This window comes from Alosa sapidissima, chromosome 7 (genome assembly GCF_018492685.1).
Source record: "Alosa sapidissima isolate fAloSap1 chromosome 7, fAloSap1.pri, whole genome shotgun sequence".
Lineage (NCBI taxonomy): Eukaryota > Metazoa > Chordata > Actinopteri > Clupeiformes > Clupeidae > Alosa > Alosa sapidissima.
Genome location: NC_055963.1, coordinates 26,069,041 through 26,094,197, shown reverse-complemented (window position 1 = coordinate 26,094,197; position 25,157 = coordinate 26,069,041). Strand labels below are relative to the sequence as shown.

Genomic DNA, 25,157 nt, shown 5'->3' with positions numbered 1-25,157 from the left:
TAATTAAAATCATTTCAACATTTTATCTGTCCATTGCATTAAAACCATGCTTAATAATCTTATGGGAAGTATAGCTCTTGTTTTACATTTGAACAATACCAATATTAGATAGGAGACATACCAAGGTAGTGTAGTGGATAAGGAGCTGGACTAGCATGCAGTAGCCTGAAAAGTAGGGGGTTTGATTCCCAGCTTTCACTGATGGCAGCCGTGGCCTACTGGTTAGCGCTTTGGACTTGTAACCGGAGGGTTGCCGGTTCGAACCCCGACCGGTAGGCCACAACTGAAGTGCCCTTGAGCAAAGCACCTAACCTATCACTGCTCCCCGAGCGCCGCTGTTGTTGCAGGCAGCTCACTGCGCCAGGATTAGTGTGTGCAGTGTGTTTCACTAATTCACGGATTGGGATAAATACAGATACCAAATTTCCCTCACGGGATCAAAAGAGTATATATACTTATACAATACTGCACAAGGCATTGTTTTACATTCAATCTTTGGCATAAATAGTAACATTTCCAAAAAAAAAAGATTAGATACGATTTTGCGTGTAATGAATGAATGAATATAATGCAACAATAAGTGCTAATTTATCAACTAATACAGTGAGCTACTAAGACAAGGTTTGTAATATTTTCTGTGCAAGCGCCACAACCCAGAATAAGCTGATACCAGTATGCTGAAAACCATCTATTAATGTTAATATTTATATAAACTCAATAACCATTATGCAGATAAACACATTCATACATACAGGGTTATAAAGTATTTACGTTTCATGATGATTGACAAAATATATAACCACTATACTGTATAACGATCCAAAAATAGTTATGACTGCACTCATAAGACATTGCATCGTTGTAGAATAATCCCTTACAACCTGAAGTATCATAAAGCCAGTCTTTAGACTTATGTCAATTATTATCAGGCTATATGAGTGTGTTATAACCCTTAATGAATGTATTCATAATGGATACTGTGTTCATAGAAAGTGTTACTGTACATATGGATATGCATTTTTTGAAACATGTTTTGATACTTGAATGCCAGGTAACATCAAGGTAGATGCTGTGAAGAAACAATACAGTCAATGAACAAGACATCTTTACATTTAAGGAAAGGGCTGGATTAGTATTCCTAGAAGATAACAAGAAGTGTACATATAGCTAATAGCATCCCTAGATCTGAACCTGAAGGGCAGCTTTCCCCGACTCCTCCTGAGATACACACAAAAAGCATGGCAGACTTATAGACTTGTGTCATCACTGTTCTACGGAATAAAATATATGGTTTATTCTTTTTTACTGTAATTTCTTCTTGTTCACAGACTATCTTTCCATATATCCATGTAGGAGGAAGTGGCAATGCTGACATGAAGGTGTCCATGACAATGGATGGATTATAGCAGATGTAATGAAAAAAAAAATCCAAAATGAATTGCAGGTCTCTTGCCAGAACAAAAAGAGTTCTCTGGTGGTTCGTGTTTTAGAGGTGACAGGATCCTCTACATAACATAAGCACAATCATTCCAAAATAGAGAGGATAGAATCTTCTACGGGTGTGTGCTATTCCAAAGCACACAAGTCTCCACCTGCACAGAGGGGGCCATAAATGAGTATCAAAGTTCAGACAGTCTCTAGTGACTGTTTCTCTTCCTCATAGTAATTAAACACACAGTAAGTAGTAATTGTACTACCAGCCCAAGTGATACTACATACAGTATTCCCCAGGGAAAAACTGACAACATTCACCAGGTTGATAAAACATTGGTTACAGAAAGTACCTACATTTGATCTGGTAATGGTGTCTCTAGTATCCATTAGTACCACTGTTTTTTTCAATCAGGTTTGAAATAACAACACCTACCATTTATGGTCTAGTGGGATCCTTTGTCCATGTCATCAATCAATAACCTGTATTGACTTGTGGGCAGCCGTTGTGACTTCGTTCACAAATGTGTTCTTGTTCATCCCTTGCTGTTGAACATAAATAAAATAACAGACGATTTACAGCATGATGTTTTATTTGTCATAGTGCATTTGTGATGGATGGAGTGAAACCTGATGACAATCTTTGTCATCATATGGGGATTGGAACTCTAGATTTGCAGTTCATGCTACTACTATGTCTGAAATTTTACATATGTGTCATATCCGCATTCTGCACCATGATCTTATCTCCATTAGCCAAGTTAATTACCTTACAATGCACCATACTGTAGCAGGTAAAGGAAATGCGGGTAATTAAATCCAGGTATATAATGGGAAATGATAATGTGACAAGGTTTGAGAAAGAAAGAAGGCTGCATGGCTCTCTCTGCATTTTCTTTTCTTTTCTCTCTCTCTCTTTCTGCTATCACTGCCCTAAATCAAAACTCACCTCTCTGGATTCCTCTTTAATTCTGTTTCATTGCTTCCAGGGAGGGTGTGGCAGTACAGAAAATCTGTGTATTATACCTGTGTGGGGTGTGTGTGTGTGTGTGTGTGTGTGTGTGTGTGTGTGCGCACGTGTAGAGCGAGAGAGACAGCATGGAGAAACACTTAGTTGTCATGCATCATGTTTTTGTGTTAGGGTCTGGGTAAGCACATGTATGTGGGCATGCAAGTGTGTCTGTGTCAGCATATATGTGCATGTGTCTCCTTGTACTGTATGGAATTCCGGTGCGTGGGACTATGCCTTCACATTGAGGAAAAAGTGAAAGAGGTGCAGTGTGACTGAGTCAAGGTGCGTCTCTGTCTGTCTGTGTGTGTGTCTGTCTGTGTGTGTCTGTCTCTGTGTGTGTGTGTTTGTGTGTGTCTGTCACTCTTTAAATAAAGGGCAGATAGTTCTCAGAAAAGAAGAGGAACACTTTACTGACAGACACAGACATGTCTGCACCACACCAATCCCCGCCCTTCTCTCTTCCATCTTCCCCTGACTGTTTGTTTGTCTATCTGCACTGAACATGGTCCTGAAAAGAATCTGGCAATCTAACAGTCCACAAAACAGCGCAAAACACAAACAATTTAGGGGCGGGAGGATTACAGAAGCTACAGACAAGTTTGATATTAGCATACAAAGTATATTTGTTTAGCACATATTCTGCTTTTTAGTATGTCTACGGTGGTTTAGTAGTGATATGAGTCATCAGAGTGGCAGACTGTTAATCATAATGGGTGGACTGAGAGCTGTTGGTGTGCTTACTTTCTTCAGGACGCTCTGGATTTCCTTCTCATCCCACAACCTGTACAGCAGAATGGCTGCAGCCTTGCTAGCCTTTGGGAACTTACTGTTTAGGAGACAGCGCATTAATTAATGCTTAATTTAAATACAAACAAAATGCTAATGTGATATGTATACTGTAATGCAATCAGCATAATCAACATTTCAGTATCAATACACTGATACAGCTTTATTGTACTGTTTCAATTAACATACATGTACTTGGGATAGTAAACGTGACTATCAAAATGTTCACATAATCAGTGTAACCAGAGACTGATAGTATCCAGGGTTGTGTCATGTGGTAGAAAGTTTGGATTACTAAAACAACAACAACAAAATCTTATGCAATAGAAGTGGTTACTAATAAGTTTATATGTACTAGAAGCAAATACTAATCTACATTATGTGTATGCTTTTCTGTCAAATTCGATTCTATGCATCAACTTTGTAATAAAGGTCATGCAACCCCTTTTTTCACGAGTTAGGGGTATTCTGCCTGAGGCAGTAATATTAGGAATATCCTGTGAGGGAGCATACTATGAAAACAAAATGCTGAAGGATAAATATGTATTGTATTGACCTATTATCTTTCTTCCTTGAAGTAGCCACGTGGCTTGGCGTGAGAATCACATGCTATGTCTGAGAAGTATTCATGTATTGTTGTATTTCTGCATGTATGAGGAGTTTTAGAAAAGACCATTGTATGTTCAAGTAAGAAGGACCCATGTGATTTGTATTACAACAATGTAACTAACATGTATAAGAAGGGCCTTCCCCTAGAGAACTGGAATGTGCTGTTGCCAGTAATTTAGATTAGGAATTTGCCCTGTGAATAAACCTGCAGTATTTTCTCTCACCTGAGTGTGCCTGGAGTTTTTGACAGATTACGTATTTAAAATACAAAATATGAATAAGGAGAATTTAAGTATTTGAATACAGTTACTATTTAAGTGTTTTTTTTTCAGAATACAGTTACATAGATACATTTAAGGGATTCCATTTTAAATCATTATAACATGTACTGTACGCCATGCCTTTTCAAACTCAAATTCAAATATAGCTGCAAGCAGCAATGAGGGGGCCAAGCAGATAGGCCGGAGTAACCATGGCAACGAAATGCTGTTAGCTCAATGCTGCAATCAGACGTATGGCCATAAGCTGTCAAAGCAAGTTTCACGTCTAGCACGTCAAAAGTTACAAGGCAAAATGCATTTTTGCTAATTGCAGTGACCCTAGAGGTCAAAGGTCACAAAATTTCTTCGGCATTCACCTGATGGGGTCATGAGTCCATGTACCAAGTTTGGTTTTGATACATGCAACGATTGCTGAGATTTGAGCTCACTTCCTGTTTGGCGGCTTTGCCACAAATTTCGATTGGATGTGACGGGCGAACGCTTCTATCAATTGTTACAGAAATAAATGAAGTGACAAGGCATGGTCTGAAGATGGTCTGTGCCAATTTTGGTGAAGATCAGATGAAATGTGTGACCTGTGCGAAATTGTTGGTGTTTTTGATCAAATCAAATATGGCGGCCGAATAAATTATATTGATGTGACAAGTTGCCCTCAGTTGACCTAAGGACCTTTCACAGTATTACCAGACACCACTAGTACAATTTAATTCTAAGCACAGCAGCAGCTACAGGCCAAAAGGCATGTTTGTGAATTACAGCGCCCCCTAGAGGTCAAAGGTCACCAGGTTCTTGAGGGTCCTCCTGATGGGGTCATGAGTCAATGTACCAAGTTTGGTTTTGATACATGCAAGGGTTGCTGAGATATGAGCCTGTTGGTGGCGCTAGAGGGTCGAGTTGCCGACATGAAACTTGGTGACATGAATCATGGGACTGTCCCCAATCAGTGTGCCAAATTTCCCAGCTTTTTACCATACGGTTCTATGGTAAAAAGACTCCCATAGACTCCCATTGCATATAATAATAATAATAGGAAAACGTAGAAACACAATGAGGTCCTCGCAGCTTCGGTGCTTGGCCCCCAATTTTTTTTTTTTATCTCTCAGGTGGATTATATTTGAACCAAAGACCAAACAAAACACACCAGAGAGGTAGCTTACCCCTCCACACAGTGTTTTTTTTTATTATCTAGGGGACAGGCTGCCCCCTGTTTGTTTCCTCTTCATGGAAGAAGACCAGGTGTTTATTTACAGTGTACTCAGTAGATAGCTAGCGGATCGAGAGGATTTTTCCAGACGCTGGAATTATTCAAACCCAAGAACAAACAAATGGCTTTTTCAAATATCCAGACTTTCATGCACTTGTAAAGAATTTATGGAACTTTGGCCCCAGCCGTGGCGCGGCTGGCTGGGGCACCTGCACCGTACGCCGGCGACCCGGGTTTGATTCCCGCCCCGTGGTCCTTTCCGGATCCCACCCCGACTTTCTCTCCCACTCGCTTCCTGTCATTCTCTACTGTCCTGTAAATTAAAGGCATAAAAGGCCAAAAAAATATACTTTAAAAAAGAAAAAAAGATTTTATGGAACTTTGTTAAATTCTTCCAGTAATCAAGTCTATGATGGAGCGTTAGACTAGTCTGGTTTCACCAATACTCATTCACCTTGTGAATAGGGTCTGGCCCTATTCACCACTGAAGAGTGTTTCCAGTCCTAGCATCTTAATGGGAGTAGACTTAGAGAACAACCTTTACCGAATTCCCCATTTCCCATAGTCCCCATAGACGGCAATTATCCATACCATGAGTGTGTTTCACTAATTCACGGATTGGGATAAATGCAGAGACCAAATTTCAAAAGAGGGATCAAAAGAGTATATATACTTATATACTTATACTGCCCTATTATCAACACCTTCTATCTGTGAGTGTCTGTCTGGGAGGCCACATTTCACAACAAACATGTAAAAAACAACAACAACAAACATCAGCATGGAGAGATGGAGATCAGCTTGGTCACTACACAGATGAAAAGACTCTTCAGGTTTAGTTCAGTGGTCTTACCTGTTCTCACTCAGCTCACTGAGAGATTCCACCATGGTACTGGTCACCACCTTCTTGCCCACATCAGGCTCGGACATCAGAAGTGTGCGCACGGTGTTGCACGCAGTCGCCACTGTGTCGTCACAGTTGCCCATTTCTTTAGGGCCAGCTGACAGGAGCACGGCGAGCTGGGGAAGGATATGCCGCACTGAATACACATACACACACACACACACGCACACACACACACACACACACACACACACGTACAGCCACACACCAAGACAAACATGTTGAGATTTATATAACTATACTCACACATAGCAACTAACATGCATGTATTGATAGACAATTGACTGATTTGAATTAGCTGCCTTTACCCATACTGCTCTGTAGCGATGTGGTTCTGCTGAGGTTGCCAGTCAGGGACATGGCGGTCTTCTGCAGGCTGAGGTTAGGGGACTGGAGGGAAGGGGAGACCATCGGCAAGCCGTTCAGCTTCTGTACAATGGTTTGACTCATGAGGCTGGACACCTGAACAAATCCATAACTACTGTTGTTATTCAAACTTCAACATATTCATAACAGTTTGAATACATTTAAAAAGTCAAATCACAGTGATTGAAGCATTCATCAATTTAATTCACACCAGATGACCATTTTTTTTCAGATACACCATTTTTCAGACGTCCATCTGGATTCCATTAGGAATCAAAGCAACAATTTGATTCATTTCAACATTTTACGTGAATATTGTTCCCGTTAAAAGGAGACAAGAGCACATTTTTGCACAGTTGTATTTTTAGGGCATACGTGAAAGTCACGTCAGACACGTAGGCTGTGTAAACTGACTCATGTCTGCTTCTCACTTGGAGTGTAACTTCATGGGAACAAAAACTAACTACAAGGTTCACTGGCCATTTTCAGGTTTTAGAAACCATGATGCCTCGGTTCAAAAATAACACACTATTCTAGTTAGCAACGCCTGGGAGTATTATCATTATCATTATTATTAGTTCACAAATCAAGGACAAGCTCTTTCTGGTAGCCTCCAGGTCACATTTAACCTATTGTCACAAGCACAGGGTGTGACCAGCAAAGTCTGAATAGAAACAAGCAGGGCGATTTATAACACTTGGATTTATTTCCTCTCCAGCAAGCCTTACAGGGCTATTGTTGGCGGTGAGGTTTTGCAGTGCACCACAGGCGGCCTCCAGTGTAGCCTCTTTCTGACTGGAGCCCAACAGGGACAGATACGTCTGGATGGTCTTGGAGTGGTGGAGCAAACTCAGACCTTTTGGGTCACTCTCCTCCTCCATCCATGGAAAGTTAAAGGTGTTCTGTCAAGATGGATCAGTACAGTTAGAATACACTTGTGAGTGTAAATGGGGCTAATATGACTGACAAATACATATAACTAAACAAATATAATAATATACTGTAACTAACAAATAAAACTGATCAAGAGTATTCACCATTGATGTGAAGAATATGACAACCTATGTTGCCTTTATCATAAAATGATATTAGTGTCTAATGCAGATATTCTCTACATTTTGACAGTATACAATAAAGGCTGACAGCTGAGATTGAGACAAATGAGATAATTTATTCTTTCATAATCCACAAATAGCCAGTACCGGTACTTCAAATTTATTTGTAGAATAATGCCTACAGGCAGACAAATGGGCAATAAAGATCTAACTGTATGTTACCTGTATCTTTTTGCTTTTAGGACTGAAGCAACCCATAGTTGTTGACTTTTTGTTGGCATCGGCTCTCGTTTCAGAGAATCCGTTGTACTTAGTGAACTGTTCTGGGGCCTCTGTCTCTAGCTGGTATGTCAAATTGTGCAGAATGCACACGCAATTCTCCACCGACTGTAAGGACAAAACATTATGGAAATGAGTACCAGTCAGCAAGCAATATAACTTCACAGGTGTACACTTTTGATTTTACGAGAAACGGTGATATGATGCTAGTTTAAACATTTTCAAGTTTTTATTACATAGCCGTTTATGCCAGCGAATTACCATTTCATCTGCATTGTCTATAGTCACACAGGACTGTACATATGAGACGAGGGCGTCGATAAGTCCGTTGCAGTCCCGCATTGCCTGCCTCTCCCTCTTACTGGCACAGCTCAAGTTGCTGTTGAGAAGATTAAACCCCGGCTTAGTCACCACACATGATTGTTATCATGGATATTGCAGATATAACAACATTCTGTGTCATTACTTTTTCTCTGAAGCTGACTCTCTGTGGGCGTGCTCACACTTGGTTTTTGGATGATGTTCTGACAGGTGGACAGCCGAAACCATTATATAAACCGCTTATACAGGTGTATAGCCACTTGCTGATCACTTGGGTTAAGACTTCCTCACTGCCTTCATGACATTAGGACTCTCATTGTTGGGGACGCATCAGGACACATAAGAGTTTATTTTACAAGATGTAGGAGGCCAAATGCATCCCAAAGCACCTCAATAGGTGTTTTTAGGGACTGGATCACAATGCATCTGGGGGGGTTCCTTTATACTTGTATTTAGCATCCATTTGAGATCAGATCACCAAACATGCATTGTAGAACCAAGTGTAAACATGCCCTGCTCTGTTAAATTTTGATACTGTTCTCCTCATTGTTTGCTGCCTGGGGGGCAGGGGGGGAATGTTCAACACTTAGTCAGGAATGTTAGTTAGGAATGTAACACTTAGTCATTGAGGCAGTAAAATCACACTTTTTTTCTTAGAAAACCTCCAGTGACATTTCACTGTGGTTTCTACTGAATAAACAATATAGCCTAAATCAATGTATGTCTATGGTATAAGTTCAGAGTAGGAATAGTGAATAACCATAAATGAGTGAGGAAGAAGCTGCTTTCTATGCACAAGGATCATTCCCTGTTTTAGGTGTTACTTTCTGAACTAATTTCTGAAAATGAATGATGAAGAAAGTTATGAACCTCCACCGCTTTGGTAAGCACTTTCTATCATTTCATAATGGCAGACATGTCAGAAATGTCTTGCATCCTGTGGCATCTTATAATGACTGATTTTGATACTTATTTCTTTAATGTAAAACATTCTCCCTCCAGGGCTTTTGTATACACCACATAGACAGTATCCAAGGCAGTGTGACAGATTCTCGAGTATCAGTGCAGTATAGCCTTTTATCAGTACCACATGATTCAGACTCAGCGAAAGGTGTGTTCGCCGCCCTTACCGCATGCAGCCGGTGGCACTGTGGAACACCTCTGGGTCGCCATAGTTACTGGCGCTGGTTTCTGACCAGCACGTGTAGGGCACCACAATGGTCTCTGTCAGAACCGGGAGTGCTGATTTGATGAGAGTGGGCTTCAGCGCGTCTGCTGATGACAGGTTCCACAGAAGGCCTGGGCAACCGAGAGAGCATATATATTAACCTAACCAATCTGGCTGATTATATCATTCCTATTTAAAGAGCCTGAAGCTGCAATCATTTTAGGGGAGGCCATTTCTAGAGATCATGTATAGCTCACCACCATCATTATTATCGACACATTTAGTATCTAGCTTTTAGCATTAATATCATAAATGAATAATGAATCATTTTCCATTTATAATAAACTATGCACTTTGTGGTGTATCTGTTCTCTGTTTTGCAGTAACTAACCAAAAAAAATGTAAATTAATTGTTTTTGGTTTAAAAAGTTACATTTTGATATGCCGGTCTTTGGATTTACAAGTCACAAATGTTTTTTTTTCGCATGGCCACAGACTTAAACCAGTAAATGACTGAAAACGCTCCACACCTGTTAGCTGTTTCTGAGTGAAGGCAGAGTTTGTCTCCTTGAGTAGGGTCAGAGCCTCTTCAATGCCTTCGCAGCGGACCACTTCCAGCTTGTTGTTGCTGTTCTTGAACACCAGGTTCCTCAGTGCAGCGGCCACAGTCTGCTTCACCTGAGAGTTGGAGTGCCGCAGCAGAGCCACCAGAGGAGGTATCCCTCCAAGCTGCAGGACCTGATATAATATATACATACACACACACACACACGCACACACACAGAGACATGCAAGCAAAACATTTGCTTAACAGCAATCACGTTAGATCAGTTAGGTCATATCTATCAAAAGTTGATCACTATTTCCCAAAGCCCGTGATTATTAACCCTTAAAGGTGTAGGTTTTTGAACGTTCTAAGTTCCGCAACAATTGAAGGTTCTAAAATTCTATGTTGAATTCAATGAACCCAGATATTCTTTAGAACGTTCATTTCTCAACATTCCCGTCACACCAGTGTGACGGTACTCCTTTAAGGGTTAAGGGGTGGTGGTAGTGTAGTGGCTAAGGAGCTGGGCTAGCATGCAGTAGCCCGAACAAGTTCTGGTGGGTTCCATTCCCAACTTCCACTGTTGTGCCCTTGAGCAAGGCACTTAACCCCAAGTTGCTCTTGGGGCAATGGTCCTGCAGTCTACTGTAATTGACAATTGGATAAAAGAGCTTGCTCAATGAATAAATGTAAATTATGTCCTCAAATGTCTTTTTTGTCCACACACCAAAGATATTTAGTGTTGCCATAGAGTAGTATGTTGAAAAAAGCTGAACATTTTCAAGTTTATGTAGCTGAATATGCTGAAAATATTCATGTTTATGAAATTAATAATGAAATTGAAATGACTAATTAATTGAATAATTATTGCAGCCCTAGTTTCATCGCCTACTAAAATTGGCACTTTCATAATAACATTTTAAATTAATATCCTTTGATATATTATCACCAGTAACATATTTCAGGTTTCTCAATAGCAAGCTGCATTGGTAATCGACTAATTCAAAGCAGTTTACAACAAGCATTCTTAACAGTGTGTGCAGGTGGCTGTAACTTATCACATGCGAGCAACTCGTAGCGTTTTCATTACTCCCCTCTGGTAAACGCTACCGGAGCATTACCTCACACACAACACGTCTTAAGGACAGCTTCTTTCCCCAGGCTATCAGAATATTAAATGGACAGTGACTTGAAATCATGAACACTCTTAATATAATTGCTTGTGTCATCAATATGGTACCTTATGTATCACAGAAATGTTATATATATTTTTATAATGCCTCAGTGCATCTCTTTTTTTTAATCATCAGGTCTGCAGGTCATTAGGGGCCTGCGGGTCAGTGTAGGTCTATGGTCTTACATGTATGCATGTTGTCTTTTACATGTATGCAGTCTTTATGTATGTATGTGGTCCATATGTCTGTGGTCTATATGTATGCAGACAGGCAGCAGAACATCTAAAAAATTAAACACTTGAAAAGTTACACTTCCGCACATTAAAACAAAACAGGTAAAAGAAGCTGATTGCACACATGAATCTTGTGCGGCCAGTGTACCAGGCAATTTACTATCAGTAACAAACACTATATGACATGAGCAAACAAGAGTAAGCAAACAGAAACGCCCATGCAACTCCAGAGCGTCTAATGTCTGCCCAGCCATACCTCGTGCTTGGACTTGTCATCCGTAAAGGTGCTATGCTGGATGAAGGATGCTCCCCATATCTGATAATTCCCCTCTTCTTTTGAGAGATACTCCACCGCCTCTTTCATTGTAATGTCAGGCACAGTGGTGAGAGGGTCCACCCTGCCCAGAAGACCACAAAAGGAAACTCTTTCAAAATGGGATTAGACGTGTGAGCCAGTTGAGAACATGGTGTGACTAAATAACGACAACAGTGTCTTGTCACTGTCCTTGTGAAATGGCATGAAAGCTTGACGGCACGTTATCAGCACTCACTCAGTTTTAGTTTTGGCCATGACTGATATCTTGGTCTCCACCTTGCCTGGGCTCGATGGCGTCTGCACAGCAGAGTGGCGCTGTACGGTGCTGGTGGTGATCACCTTGTTGGTGGTCGTCTCGTTGACCATGGAGTGAACAGTGGCACTGGGCCGTGCCTGCCTAGTGGAGGCCTGCCCGGTGGCCCGCTTCATGAGGTTGGTGGGGGCCAGTGTCGGGTCACTGACGCTGGGCATGATACCATTGCTTGCAGTCTGCAGGGGAGATTGGGGCCAGTTGGAGGACTGGATGTGTTGCTCCCATTGGCTGGAGCTGGATTTCCTGGACTTTGCAGAGAGAGTGCGGCTCTTCTGCTGGATGGCCTTAAGGAGTCAGCAGGGGTGAGATATCTTGATATTAACTAAGCTGTTGTTGTTACTCACTGAAAAACTAGAATGAAGCACAGACTGAAACACTCCTTAACCACTTTTGAGATATCAAAGTAACACTGGAGTAACGCTGTGAGAACTCACTGACTGAATACAATTCTCACTAAGGATCAGTAAGCCCATAACATAACATACCGTAACACAAGTATAACAAACTGAATGACTCTCTAGCTCTGTTATACAATTATGAATTACAAAAGCAACAACTGAGGGATATCCCGTGGATAGAAACAAGTTGAAACAAAAAATATATTAAGAGTTTGGTATATCCACAATGTTTTTTCATAAATCATTCTTTTTACATTTTGTTTTCCAAGTAATTGGAACTGTAATACTTGGGTATTGGTATTTGATTTATCTTTACTCTATCAAAACAACACAACCTAGACACCTCAAACATTACGACATCTTTGATTTCTAAAACAATTGGTTATGTTTTCTGCCAAAGCTCCAGGCACTGTCCAATTATCCCAACTTATCATTATTATCACAACTGTTCCACGTGTGTATATGTAATCAAATAATTGAAATTAAAACTGTGAAACTGCACAATGCACTTTCTTGATGAGACTGCGACAATCTATCAAATGGTATCAATCTATGACCACACATACCGTTAGTCATTAATTCCAACTTTCTCTCATGCACTGGGGTGAAATTCAAGACACAAATTAATGCTAGATTGCATGAAAGGATTCTGAACCACATAAGTGTCTCTGAACCACAAGATGCAAACCTGCCAGCCAATATGGCAAAACATTCAAGCACCAAAAGCTGTTATGATAGCATCTTGATTTATTACTGTAATATATTCATGATATATGACTGTGTGTCTATCAAATAATGTAGACAAGTGTGCCATGGTTGTCATGGTTGCCTTCAGACAGGTTAAGGCAAAAATGCACCAATTCTATTAAATACCAATTCTACTTAGTTCTATTAATTCTATTAAATATAAAATATCCAAAACAACTCAAAGAGAACTACAGAACTAGTGAGCTAGCCTGGATGTTAATGAAGTATTGACACTCTTAACACATGAGTTAAACCTCCCTTACCAATCCAGAGAAAGAAAGAGAAAAGAAGCTTTCTAAAATAAAAAAAAAAACACTGCCTTATAATAACAGTCAGTTCAGACAAACACATGACAGCAAGCTGCAAGCGCCTTAACACTTCTTGAGTTTAGTTTTGAGTTATTCAATTAAAAAGAAAACCTTTTCCTCTACTACTTATAATTGTGATACTTATAATGTCAGGTATCAGATTTGCCACACTTTCGTCCAAAACAACTTCAAAAACATATAAATATAATATTAAAGGTTGTATCAGCGATTTCAGGCTCAAAAAAGGCTCAAACATAAATTATCACATTCAAGGGTTGGCAACCCTCTCAAAGGCAAAATAAAGTGTTTCAACCAATAACTGACGAGATGCGCGCTTAGGAGGGTTTTACTGTAATTGCACGGGAGGGAGGGGCAGGGAGTAGCGAGCTAGCTCTCTGTTTTGTTTGAACATCAACAGAAGTGATGTATCCCCGCTATCGCTGATACAACCTTTAACAACAAACAAACAGAAAAAAGACAGTCTGTGCAGATAACCACATCTGTGCTTATGTCTGCCTTGCAGTTATACTGCCCTTGCCACACCACACAGCTGGGGTCAACGTATTCAAAGAGGCACTGTCTGTCATTACCGTTCTATTGCGGCTGCCCACAGTAACTGATTTGCTCCTTCCAAAGACACTGCCATTTATGGTTCCTGAAGGTGAGAACCTGAAGGATATAGGCTCTGATTCTGATATGTGTGTCACTGGACCTGGATGAGGAAATGTGGAGCAAAAACGGAGGGTGTGAGAAAGAGAGGCTTAGACTGGCAGAGAAAGCTCTTGTGCATATATCAAAGCAATATTACTACCACACTATTCCATAATTGTTTGTATCTTTTTAAGAATGATGAATATGAGGTATTACAGAAATGCAATGAATTTGATGATGTAGACCTATTACAGTTCAAATAAATCTAAAATAGCCTTAGTAATTCCATTTTTTTCCAATTGAATATCATTTACATATACAGTAAAGCGCCAAAACATTGCATATGTCTCATGGCGCTTTACACAGTGTTAAACAATCAGAGAAGGCCCATGAGTAACAGGGGCGAAGAAAAACTCCCTAGAATTGGAGATACATGTAGGAAGAAACCTCGAGCAGATCCACAACTCAAGGGCCTAACCCATCTGCCTAGGGTCAGTACAGAACAGTAAGGTTTGTTCACATGATAAATGAATAAGTTAGTTAGGTGTAGAAAAAAGAACATGGTGTTTAAAGCCACCTGAGCTATATGTTACAAAGAGGTGGGATGGTTACATATCCAGTATGATAATGCATGAATCTTATTTAGTTCTAATTCTAGGGAGAATATTTAAATGTACAGCAGTGGATGTGGATAAAGATGTGGATCATTTTGGGAAGTACATAGTCTTTCCTGGTTTTCCAGGAAGATACCCAATGACAAACTAGATCTACCGCTGAGCGGCACAAAATATGACCGCTGCCCAGTCCTACACATTCTCTCCGCAAAAATAAATCACGCTTGTCAATTTGTTTCCATCTCCTACTCCATCCCCTACTTTTGTGTATTTGAATGAGTGTGTGCATAGTGTGTGATTTGTGTTGTGTTTAGTGTTTATTTGTGCTTCTATGTGTGTGTGTGGGATGGCTTGTGAGTTTGTGTGTGGGGGATAATGGGGTGTGAGTGTGTATGTGTGCGTGTGCGTGTGCCTGTATGTGTGTGTGCGTGTGGGTGTGTTTATGTGTGTGTGTGTGTGTGTGTGACTGTGTGTGTGTGTGTGCGTGTGTGTGTGTGTGTGTGTGTGTGACTGATATGGCCCCCAATGAACTGAATTACACAAAACTTGGCAAAGTGTGGCAAAGTATCAGCCAAAGATAGCTGCTTTTTCATTTTTAAGTGGGCGGCGCTGTACCTCAAACAAGTGGATATGGGATGGGTCGACATGGCCCCTTGAGACCAACATGCGAAAAAGGCCTTACAGTTCTCGAGATATTCAGAGAAAAATTGTGTCCGGGCTACCCTTCTTCGGATCAAAACGAAAAACAATGGTTCCGTGTCATCCTTGTGGGGCTTTATGCGGAAGTTTCGTGCAGCCCGGTCTTTTAGTGTCCCGGGAATCATTGACAGAAATTCACTGAAGGAAAAAAATTAATTAAAAAATCCGGAAGAAAAAAACTCTAACTAAACCTTCGCTAGCGCTGCGGTCATAATAATATAGGCCTAATAGGCATTCCAAAATAATATTCACTATCATCTAAAATTGCTGAAACATTTTTTGAAAATTGCATATCAGCATAATTATCCAAGTGTGACTATCATGTCACTTATAAACATACAAGTAACAAACATGGCCAACAAAAAACTATCTACCTGCATCTCATAGAACAAATAAGATTGTGGCTGGAGAAGGGAGGAGTTGTTGGCACTGTAGATTTGGCAAATACAGTAAATCATGATGTCTTGATCTCTAAACTAAACTATCAAATTTTAACTTCTCATCAAAAACACCGACATGGATGTCATCATACTTATCAAATAGGATGCAGTGTGAAATACGATCCCCTCCAGTTACATGACGTACACAGGGGGTGTACGCCAAGGATCTTTGCTAGGCCCTTATTGTTCATGACCTTCCACAGCACTATCATGGAGTAGAGGTACAACTGTATGCAGCTTACATGGTCTTATACACACAGGCAAAAACAGCTCAGCTAGCAACTGGAAATTACCTAAATCTATGGAAGGTGTGACTGAATGGCTTGATCAATCCTGTTTAAGCTCAAATATTAGCAAGACAAAAGCGATGTTCGCACAAACAAAGACGCAGACACCACATGCACATATTCTCATTAAGGGTGAATTCATTGAGCACTGAATTTAAATATCTTGGTGTCATATTAAATTCAAATTGTAATAATAATAATAATAATAATAATAAATAAGAACATAACTACAACAATTAAATACAATGTGTTATTTTAAACTAATCAGATCCTCTCTCTCCATAGAAGCTGCCAAGATATTTATGAATGCTTTTCAACATTTCTAAATGAAATACCTGTTGGGGACAGGCAAACGAAACAACCATTAAGTCTGTAGAATCTCTGTACAATTAGGCCTATTGTCTGTCACCCACATGTTCTAGTAGCTGTGTGTGTGTGTGTGTGTGTGTTATAATGTGCATCATTCTGATGGAGGATTTGGGATCTGTCTTTGTTGTTAGTTAAATGTTGTCTGATAATAGTGCCCTGCCTGCCTGGGGACTGCGGATGTAAATTAGCTAAAAAGGCTAACTCCGGTAGGCCTACAATGAATCAAATGGCAACATTTATGTTAAAAATACATGTCTAAGGCACACACTTCCAAAATTGAAAAACGCGTTTGGTGCTAGGGACAGGGCATACCTACAAAGATGTTGGCCCTTCATATTACGAAATTGGAAGGCATAACAAGCTGCACACTGAAGCACTGGAGTGAAGTGGTTTTCGCCACGCTAAAGTAAGGGAAACATCGCAACATGCACCTCACCTACACAGCAGTCAGTCTTTATATTGTGTGGGCTATTCTTCATTATTGGAGAAACAAATAATATTGAGGCCTGTACAATATTTCTGAATGAACTTACTCGTGGGTGAGAGTGATCCATTTTTAAGTTGTTTCGACTTGCTCCTCTTTATAGTGTGAACTTGATCCAGTACACGTTGCTGTCCTGTGCGTAAATTGTTATCTGATGGCAGGGCGAGGGATGTATCCTCGCTATTTCCCATAGACATCGCCGAACGCAACGGCTCAACCGTCATTTTTTCAGCGAAATGATCCTGGTCGCTACCGAATGAACGCCCTATATTCTACAAACTGTCGACTGACTTTTCTTGAGGAGATAGAGACTACGCCACAATGCCTGTAGCTATGTGTGCACCACACCTCTACCACGCCCGAACTGAGGTTAGGTAGGTGTGGCCCCTTCTGAGATTATACAGTAGGAACTTCACTATGGTAACATCATATCGTTATCATGCTATAACTAATAATAATAATAATACACACACACACACACACACACACATATATATATATATATATATATATATATACATATATATATACACATGAGGTGAATAAGTTCCCACATGTTGAACCGAGGTCCCCGCTGGCACCCAACCCGAACTTGGCACGGACACTGCAGCCACCCGCGACACAGCGCCCCGCATTACCGATATAAGCATAAACTCACATGCAGTTGGATCTGACCCGCAGTGATGATTGAAGTCACTAAAAAACTTAGCTCATGAAAATATGTTTGCATTAGCGAAAAAAATATCTGCAAATATGAAGACCAAGTCTGGGCTAGTTGGGTCAATGTTGGACTTGAGACTTGAGGATAAGGTCCATAAGACAAACTGACAAATGGTTGTAAATTGGTTCATAATTATAAAACGGCTGATATTCATATTTTACTGTAGCAATCTACAGATTACCGCACAACCCAGCACACATTCCTCTCCCACGGCATTTATATAGGCCTAACATTCATGAACAGACATTTAGTGATATAGGTCTTCAAGCTGTAGTCTTGCTTACTCTAGCTTTAGCCTACTTGTACTTTTTCTTGAGTTGGCAAACTTTTTTATTCAGGCCACTATAAAACACTGCCCGGATTAGTGAACTGCACTTTTCTGTTAGCCTATTTTTTCCTAGAAGAAGAAAAAATAGGTTTCCCTTTTTCTAATTTTGGCCTATTGTATAAGCCTGGACTTTTCTGCAAGGCCACTGTATCATAATAGCTAATTACGGTGCCATGGCTTTAAAATGCATTCACAAGACCAGTAAAACATTAGCCTATCTTCTTTTTTTTTTACTAAGATCACATTGTGTTGATCACAGAGTCAAGTTTTAAGTAACACTTTATTTCAGACAGCCTACACCAAATATATTACAGGATGAGGAAATATTAAGAGATCCCACTCAAAACTTAAACCCTTATCTCTTTCTGTTGTGTAAGCTAGGATAAGGGTAGTTGGGATTGTAAAAAATGCTATTTCCATGTATTGCCTGGATGATGGAGCAACAGATAATTGGAATCAAGTCCCGATGTGAATGCTGTCATGTGATACAATTTAAACTACTCTGACAAGCGGGTCAAGAAAAGTGGTTTCGTGCAATGCATAAGGAACAATGAAATTACATTGAATATTTGATAAGAACTATGGCTGGACATGTATCAAATGGATACAACCAGAGGAAGGTCACACAGGGCCACATTGTGTGAAAAGGTGCCATCTAGTGGACGTTCTGTAGAATTGCACACAAGTAACAAAATTACACCCCCACCCCCTCCATCGACAGCAATAATTAAATATATATTTTTTATTATTATTTTCTACAAAAAAGATGTGTAATGGCAAAAAAGCACGCTCATTATAGTTGCAACGTAATGCAATGGAAATGTCACTATTCACTTGACACTACAGTCTATCTAAAGGAAGTAACACTGGTTTAATTTTACACTTGTGAGAAAAGAGTGTTAGTCACTGTCTTTCAGTATATTACAGACTTCAGTGGAGTCAAAGGGAGTCATTTGCACAAGCAAGGGGCTGAGAGAGGACACATTCCATAAAGCTAGTGGAGTGCATGGTGCCACCCTTGATCTGTCTCTCTTCATTTTCGTCACCCTCATGCGAAGGTGAAAGCCTCTCCATTGCAGGGCCTAAGCCCACACCACTTCCATAGGATCCGCAGGAGAATGAGGTTCGGTTACTCCTCACAGTCCAGTGGAGTGGGCTGCTGGGGTCTTGCATCTCCGCGTGGCAGATGCGGCGGCGTCGACGGCAGCATCCCCGCCTCGTCCTCGTCACCGCCCTCGTCCGTCAGACAGCCTCCGTCCCTCTCCTGGAGGTTGGCGCTGGCCAGCTTCATACTGGCCTCCGTCCCACGCAGGGCCTTGAGCTGGGCGGTGAAGAGCACGTAGAGCAGAGTGCCGGCAGCCACCATGGCCAGGCCCAGCGCGCCCAGCAGGCCCAGCAGGGAGTAGGACACCACGCAATGGCTGTGGTGCGAGAGCCAGGGCAGTGTGGTGGCGGGCAGCAGCAGGAAGGCCAGACCCACGGCCAGCAGGCACATGGCCATCAGCTGCAGCCGCTCCGTCTGGCGGAAGCCCTCCTTGACAACACCGCGCGCCTCGCTCACCACCTCCACCAGCTCGCGCACAGGAGCACCTGGAGAGCAGAGAGAGGACATGTCAGTGTGTGTGTGTGTGTTTTTGTGCATCTGTGTGTGTGTGTGTGTTTGTGTGCGCGCGTGTGTGTCTTTGTGCGGCTGGTGCCTGATATGTAAAATGCCTGCACTTCACAAAACAGATAATGTCATACTGTATGTTATGGACATGATTAATAAATGATTCATGAAGGCCATATAAAGTAGGCTACCTGTGTTTGAGGAGTCGGTGTGCCTCTCCCTGGTTCTGTCCATCCCCTCAGTGTGCTGGACGAGTAGCTGGGAGGTCAGGGACTCGTGGTCAGAGTAAGGGAAAGGCTTGTCTGGGACTGAACCCTTGGTGGTTGACATGGACTCACATTTCACACAGACACTGTTTGAGCCCTGGCAAGCAAACCATAAAGAAAATATACTCAATAGTAACGTACACAGCAAAACCAAACATTATTGATGCAATGCAGCTAACCAGCTAACAATGCGTAAGGTTAAGATATTTATTATTTGATTATTTGATTCCTCACAGGCCACCACCTTCATTAGAATGTAGTCGATGCGGATCCCTTTCTCAAAAGGAAGCAAATCTTTCTTTTTTGTAAAGGTGTTATCAGCGATAAGTGTAATGCCATCTTCACAACCCTGGAAGAAATAATAATGATCATGATTCAGATGAAGAAGTTTAATTATTACATTTTGAAATGACATGTCAAGATAAAAAATGACAAGTACTCAGAGCACACCAAGTAGTCCAATTGTGTATAAACTTTTATGTAAAGCACATACAAGTTTTGAGCCAACCACATATACATCTAAGTGGCTATTTCAGGCATATACATCTAAGTTGCTATACTGTGCCACATTCAAAATTACAATATATTCAGCACTGATGACATTAAATTAATGTTACGATGCAGAGGAACTTACATCAAAGGTGTCAGTCTCCGTGTAGCAGTCCCTGAGTCCAGAATGAGTCCTGAGGAGACGCATGCCCAAGTCCTGAGGGTGCATGTTCAAGTCTCCCCCCAAAATCACCAAGTCAGCATCAGCAGATGTATGTCTAGAGAGAGTGGACACATACACACAAACACGCACGCACACAGATACACACAGAGAGAGAGAGAGAGAGAGAGAGAGAGAGAGAGAGAAAGAGACAAGGTTTAACCACACAGTAAAGTTGTAATCTGAAACATCAATTACATATTGACACCATTGAATGTTTGTCTTCTTACTATTTAAGTCACTCTTAATACTGGCATTGCATTATTGACTACTGCATAGACAATATTGAACTTTTTCACCTGCAAATTTAGTCAGCATAATTCATATATTACCATAAAAAATCATTGATAGTACCCTAATATGTTACTGTATGTGCTGGACATTTTTACTACATAGATGTATTACCGGATAAAGTTGAGCAGCTCCCAAGCCTGCACTGTCCTATGGGGAAGGTAGGTGTCGTTCATCCTACAGTACTCAGCATGCAACTGCAATACATGAACCACACAGTGTATGGTTGAACATTAGGGCAGCAACAGCCTCTCCCAAACTAATCACATAGAGGAAACAGTGTTGACAGGAAATTAACTTTGTTAACTAGACTTTTGCTGTATCATAACAACTAGAGTGATAGCAGGAGAAAACCTATCCAGTAACTCACATGTGTGACATAGATGTGTGCTCTCATTCCACAGACATTCAGAATAACCAGGCCCACTGCTTTGCCTCCAAACCAGTCACCATGGTGAATCTGAGGAACAGATGACAGAGACATACGACTTTATGAACGGTTGACTCTGAGGAAGAAGCTGTGCATCGAAACTTTAGTTGTTTGAACCATTAAAGTCTGAAAAAGCTATCTGTGTGCTTCGGTCTTTCCCTGGGTTCAGTCATCAGGCTCAGGGCCTGCTGCAGAGTTGTAAGAATATCATCAACAGTTTAGGAACTTTAGGAATTTGTGTAAATCACAGGTCACTGTCTCACCACTAAATGAGCATATTCGTGTCCATATTGAGCAGCCTCCCTCACTGTGCACTCACCATGTATGGATAGCCGTTAAGAGAATATTGGTAGAGCAGGGCATCCTGAATCCTGTGCTTTGAAAACACTGCCAGTCCACTGCCAATGACTCCACTGTAAATAAATAAACAAAATGAAAGCATGTGGCAATGCCAAAGCACTATTAGGAAAACAAAAAAACGAAATGTATGTCTGCTTTTAAGAAGTTTCTGTGAGCTTGAGCTAAATATAATACTCCGTGTTAGTAGGTCAAAGGAAAGTCCATCTCTATCGAAATAACTCAAGTATTGTTTATTTCAAATATAGTGTGGCTGAGGAAAAACTGAATCCGCTTGTAACAAGCAATGGAATTGAAATATGAAATATTAGTATATTTTCATATTAGTATATAAATATTTGTATTATTTCATATTAGTATATACATGATTTCAGTATTACTAAGATATAACTACAGTATACATTAATATATAATATTATATATAAAATATATACATTTTGAAACATGACATACACACAAAGTTGAAGTTTTGTATTTAGTGACAATGTTATTGTGCCTGTAAATACCAAGCAACACTGTGTGTGTGTGTATGTGTGTGTGTGTGTGTGTGTGTGTGTGTGTGTGTGTGTGTTCCATTCCATTCACACAGTCGTTGTGAAGTAGGTCACGTCTGACTACCCTGAATTAATCTCTCCACAGAGTTCAAGAAGTTTGAGAGCGCCTGGGCCAGCACCTCACATCTCACAAATACACTATATGAACAAAAGTATACCTTCTGAAGTAGTGGGTGAAAGGATGAGAGGTAGCCAGCGTTCTTTTTAAGTAGAGGTAGTCTTTCTCACTCCACACCTTCAAAAAAGGTCAAATTAAGATGAAATTAGTAGGTAAACATGCACACATGGGACATGGTGACAATGACCAGACAATGGTTTCATTGGTTACATGGTAAATCTTATCTGTAGCATGACAGTCCAAACAGATGCTGTCAAAGTGAAAGACCTCTAATGTCGCAGTTAGCTGTGTCTAATTGACAACTCTTTAGAGGAATGGACACTGCAGGGTATACTTCATTATGGGATGTGCTGATCTGACATGCTCTACCTCCTGTAACAGTGCAATGTCATGCTGCTCTCTGTCCAGCAGCTCTGCAATCATCTGGTAGCGCTGAGAACAATGACGACTGAGGTAGCGGATTCCCCTGAGGATGAAACGAGTGTGCTTGTGTGAGTATGAAAACACTCTTTATACACTCTTTATACATACATACATCACATACATACGTAGAGATAGAGAGGACAGGAGAGAGAGAGAGGGAGAGAGAATCATACATAGAATCATTCACACACACACACACACACACACACACACACACACACACAAATCCAGGCACCATCTGTTGAGACAAACGAGTAAATGCAGTAACTTTACATTTAGGGCTGGATAATATCTAGGAGTTTTGGTTATTTGAATGGGATCCAACATACAGCAATCTAGGTTTGAACATTTGAACCCAGTTATTTATTATAACTTTATGATGCCATAGAAGGGGCCGTGATCCAAACAAAGGTCTTCTGAATTAGAGGCATTAGAGGCACTTCTATTAACATTTTAGCAAACTGAGGATGAATATAACATCTAGTTCAGCAAACTACACAGACACTGTACTGAACATGCACACAAATACTGTACACACACACACACACACACACACACACACACACACATACGCGCACACACACACACACACACACACACACACACACACACACAATACAAACAAACAAATAAATAAACAGAGAGAAACACAATGACAGTCGAAATCTGTTATCTGTCAAAACAAATGCTGATAGCCTTGACAGTACAGAGCATTACACGTATGACACAACATCATTAAGGCTTTGTCATGGATGAGACCACTGTTTTCCAGGTTTAATTGTTTGACCTCTTCCCCGGAGTTCTAGAACACAGCGCTGACAATGCAGCCATCAGCACACTGGGAGGCCCAGACCTCACATCATGTGACGAGGGAGTGCTGACTAAAGCGGCACAGTTTTGCTCTCAGCTCAAAACGTGTAGTTACATCTTCCTGTTTTTATCTAGGCTATATCAGGAAAATAATAAAGTCCTTTAAAACTGACAACCTATCCCTCCCCGTCAAAAGGTTTAGGACACGACATTCAATGCCTCATTTAACATGCAGATACATTGTTGTGCTCAAACATTAAACCACACTATAAGTGAATGTAAATATTTCAAATAATCGGTTATATCAACAGTTAAAATGACCGTTCAAAACAAAGGAACACACTCACATACACACACATAGACAACAAGAGGAAGAAAGAGACAGGAGGAAGAGAGAGAGGGACAGACAGAAACAGAGCGAGAAAGATGGAATGACAAACAACAACATATACGCATTAAAACCAAAACTACCACACTTACCAGCAATTGAGGGAAAAGAGACGCAGTCTGACTGACTGCTGAGCTGACATGATGATGCACAGTTCAAGGACACTCAGGGCACAGCTGAAGAAACAACGTCCCAACTCGAGTCAGCTACTACTGCCTGCATACAACACTCAGCACAACCAGGACACTGGTGCAGCGGCAGTGGTCAGTTGGAGGGAAAGAGCCTGCCTGCCCACCACCACCCCCACCCTCCCACACACACACAAAATAAGCCTGCTGACAGGGATAAGAGTGAACACACACACACACACATTCCATCATCAAATTTGTAGGTGGAGCTTTTTAATCCTTCTCAACAGAACTGCAGAACTGCTATGACCTTGGCAGACAATAATCAATTTTGTAAAACAGACAAATAACTGAAAGAGATTTACCTTATTGGTAAGAAGTATCCAGATACAACGACTTATATTTTACAAAACGGAACTCGCCTTTGAAACCTACTATTATATACGTGCACTTAAAAACACTAGAGCGCTTACTGGACAGTACTGACGTAAGAGGGATGCTCGAGACCGGACGGACACGCAATTTAGGATAGAGGCTAAAACAAGTGTCGCTACAACCCGTGCGCGTGACACCTTGTAAACCTTCGCCGCTGCAATCAAAGTCCAAATTCGATCTCCATGTTACCGTTGCCAGCCTTATCTTTTGTTTTGGTTTAGCTGCATCGTGCTTGTCTGGATACAGCTTCACCAACATCATCTCATATCCACATCCTATGTTTCATTGCCGGTGCTGCGGAGTGCGCACAGCGCATGACATCTTGGGAGGATGCGCTTGCTACGGAAACTTAGCCTACTTCACAAAAGTTAACCCAACACAATTCGGAAATGTAGTGTAATGTTCACTATGGTCTAGAAATATATTTACATTTTTGGTATATTTAACGTTTATTGCCTTGGCCTTCACATATTATTCACAGTCGCCCTGTGGATGCTGCGATATCGATTAAACGTTAGCATAGAACTCACTTTGTAACTTTATCACAATAATAAGGACTACATGGATACGTGCGCAAAACTGCGCATATTTCC

General features: G+C 40.9%; 2 protein-coding genes and 1 long non-coding RNA gene across 5 annotated transcripts; 1 reads left to right on the top strand and 2 right to left on the bottom strand.

The window, feature by feature from the left end:
- Nucleotides 1-429: 429 nt before the first annotated feature.
- Nucleotides 430-17,346, bottom strand: LOC121713392 (plakophilin-1). Its single transcript, XM_042097948.1, has 14 exons — nucleotides 17,047-17,346; nucleotides 14,044-14,165; nucleotides 11,923-12,284; nucleotides 11,628-11,769; nucleotides 9,947-10,154; nucleotides 9,379-9,547; nucleotides 8,189-8,306; nucleotides 7,871-8,035; nucleotides 7,322-7,495; nucleotides 6,536-6,689; nucleotides 6,177-6,363; nucleotides 3,185-3,269; nucleotides 1,868-1,977; nucleotides 430-1,592 (listed from the first exon to the last, which is right to left on the bottom strand). Exons 1-13 carry the CDS (start codon nucleotides 17,219-17,221, stop codon nucleotides 1,903-1,905), a joined length of 2,136 nt encoding a protein of 711 aa, XP_041953882.1. The 5' UTR covers nucleotides 17,222-17,346; the 3' UTR covers nucleotides 430-1,592; nucleotides 1,868-1,902.
- On the top strand, nucleotides 12,235-21,487 carry LOC121713394. Its single transcript, XR_006032811.1, has 2 exons — nucleotides 12,235-12,302; nucleotides 21,326-21,487. It is a non-coding gene; the product is annotated as an uncharacterized LOC121713394 (long non-coding RNA).
- On the bottom strand, nucleotides 18,553-25,157 carry smpd2a (sphingomyelin phosphodiesterase 2a). Of its 3 annotated transcripts, none has more exons than XM_042097949.1 (11): nucleotides 24,495-25,157; nucleotides 24,094-24,333; nucleotides 22,750-22,846; nucleotides 22,421-22,497; nucleotides 21,671-21,764; nucleotides 21,292-21,381; nucleotides 21,036-21,118; nucleotides 20,556-20,688; nucleotides 20,166-20,270; nucleotides 19,847-20,018; nucleotides 18,553-19,636 (listed from the first exon to the last, which is right to left on the bottom strand). In XM_042097949.1, exons 2-11 carry the CDS (start codon nucleotides 24,141-24,143, stop codon nucleotides 19,176-19,178), a joined length of 1,362 nt encoding a protein of 453 aa, XP_041953883.1. In that variant the 5' UTR covers nucleotides 24,144-24,333; nucleotides 24,495-25,157; the 3' UTR covers nucleotides 18,553-19,175. The 3 variants fall into 3 exon arrangements, with proteins under 3 accessions (XP_041953883.1, XP_041953886.1, XP_041953887.1); XM_042097952.1 differs by having other exon boundaries at nucleotides 24,094-24,309; XM_042097953.1 differs by having other exon boundaries at nucleotides 24,094-24,247.

Excerpts from the sequence above, each read along its gene's own strand:
- smpd2a (XM_042097949.1), bottom strand. The coding sequence starts at position 24,143 with ATGTCAGCTCAGCAGTCAGTCAGACTGCGTCTCTTTTCCCTCAATTGC. Across the intron at positions 22,498-22,749 it reads ACATTGCACTGTTACAGGAG|GTGTGGAGTGAGAAAGACTA; the intron begins GTAGAGCATGTC and ends CCTTTTTTGAAG. Across the intron at positions 21,382-21,670 it reads TTAACGGCTATCCATACATG|ATTCACCATGGTGACTGGTT; the intron begins GTGAGTGCACAG and ends TCTGTTCCTCAG.
- LOC121713392 (XM_042097948.1), bottom strand. The coding sequence starts at position 17,221 with ATGACGGTTGAGCCGTTGCGTTCGGCGATGTCTATGGGAAATAGCGAG. Across the intron at positions 14,166-17,046 it reads TGGATCACTCTCACCCACGA|GTCCAGTGACACACATATCA; the intron begins GTAAGTTCATTC and ends TTCCTCATCCAG. Across the intron at positions 1,978-3,184 it reads TCCAGAGCGTCCTGAAGAAA|CAAGGGATGAACAAGAACAC; the intron begins GTAAGCACACCA and ends TATGTTCAACAG.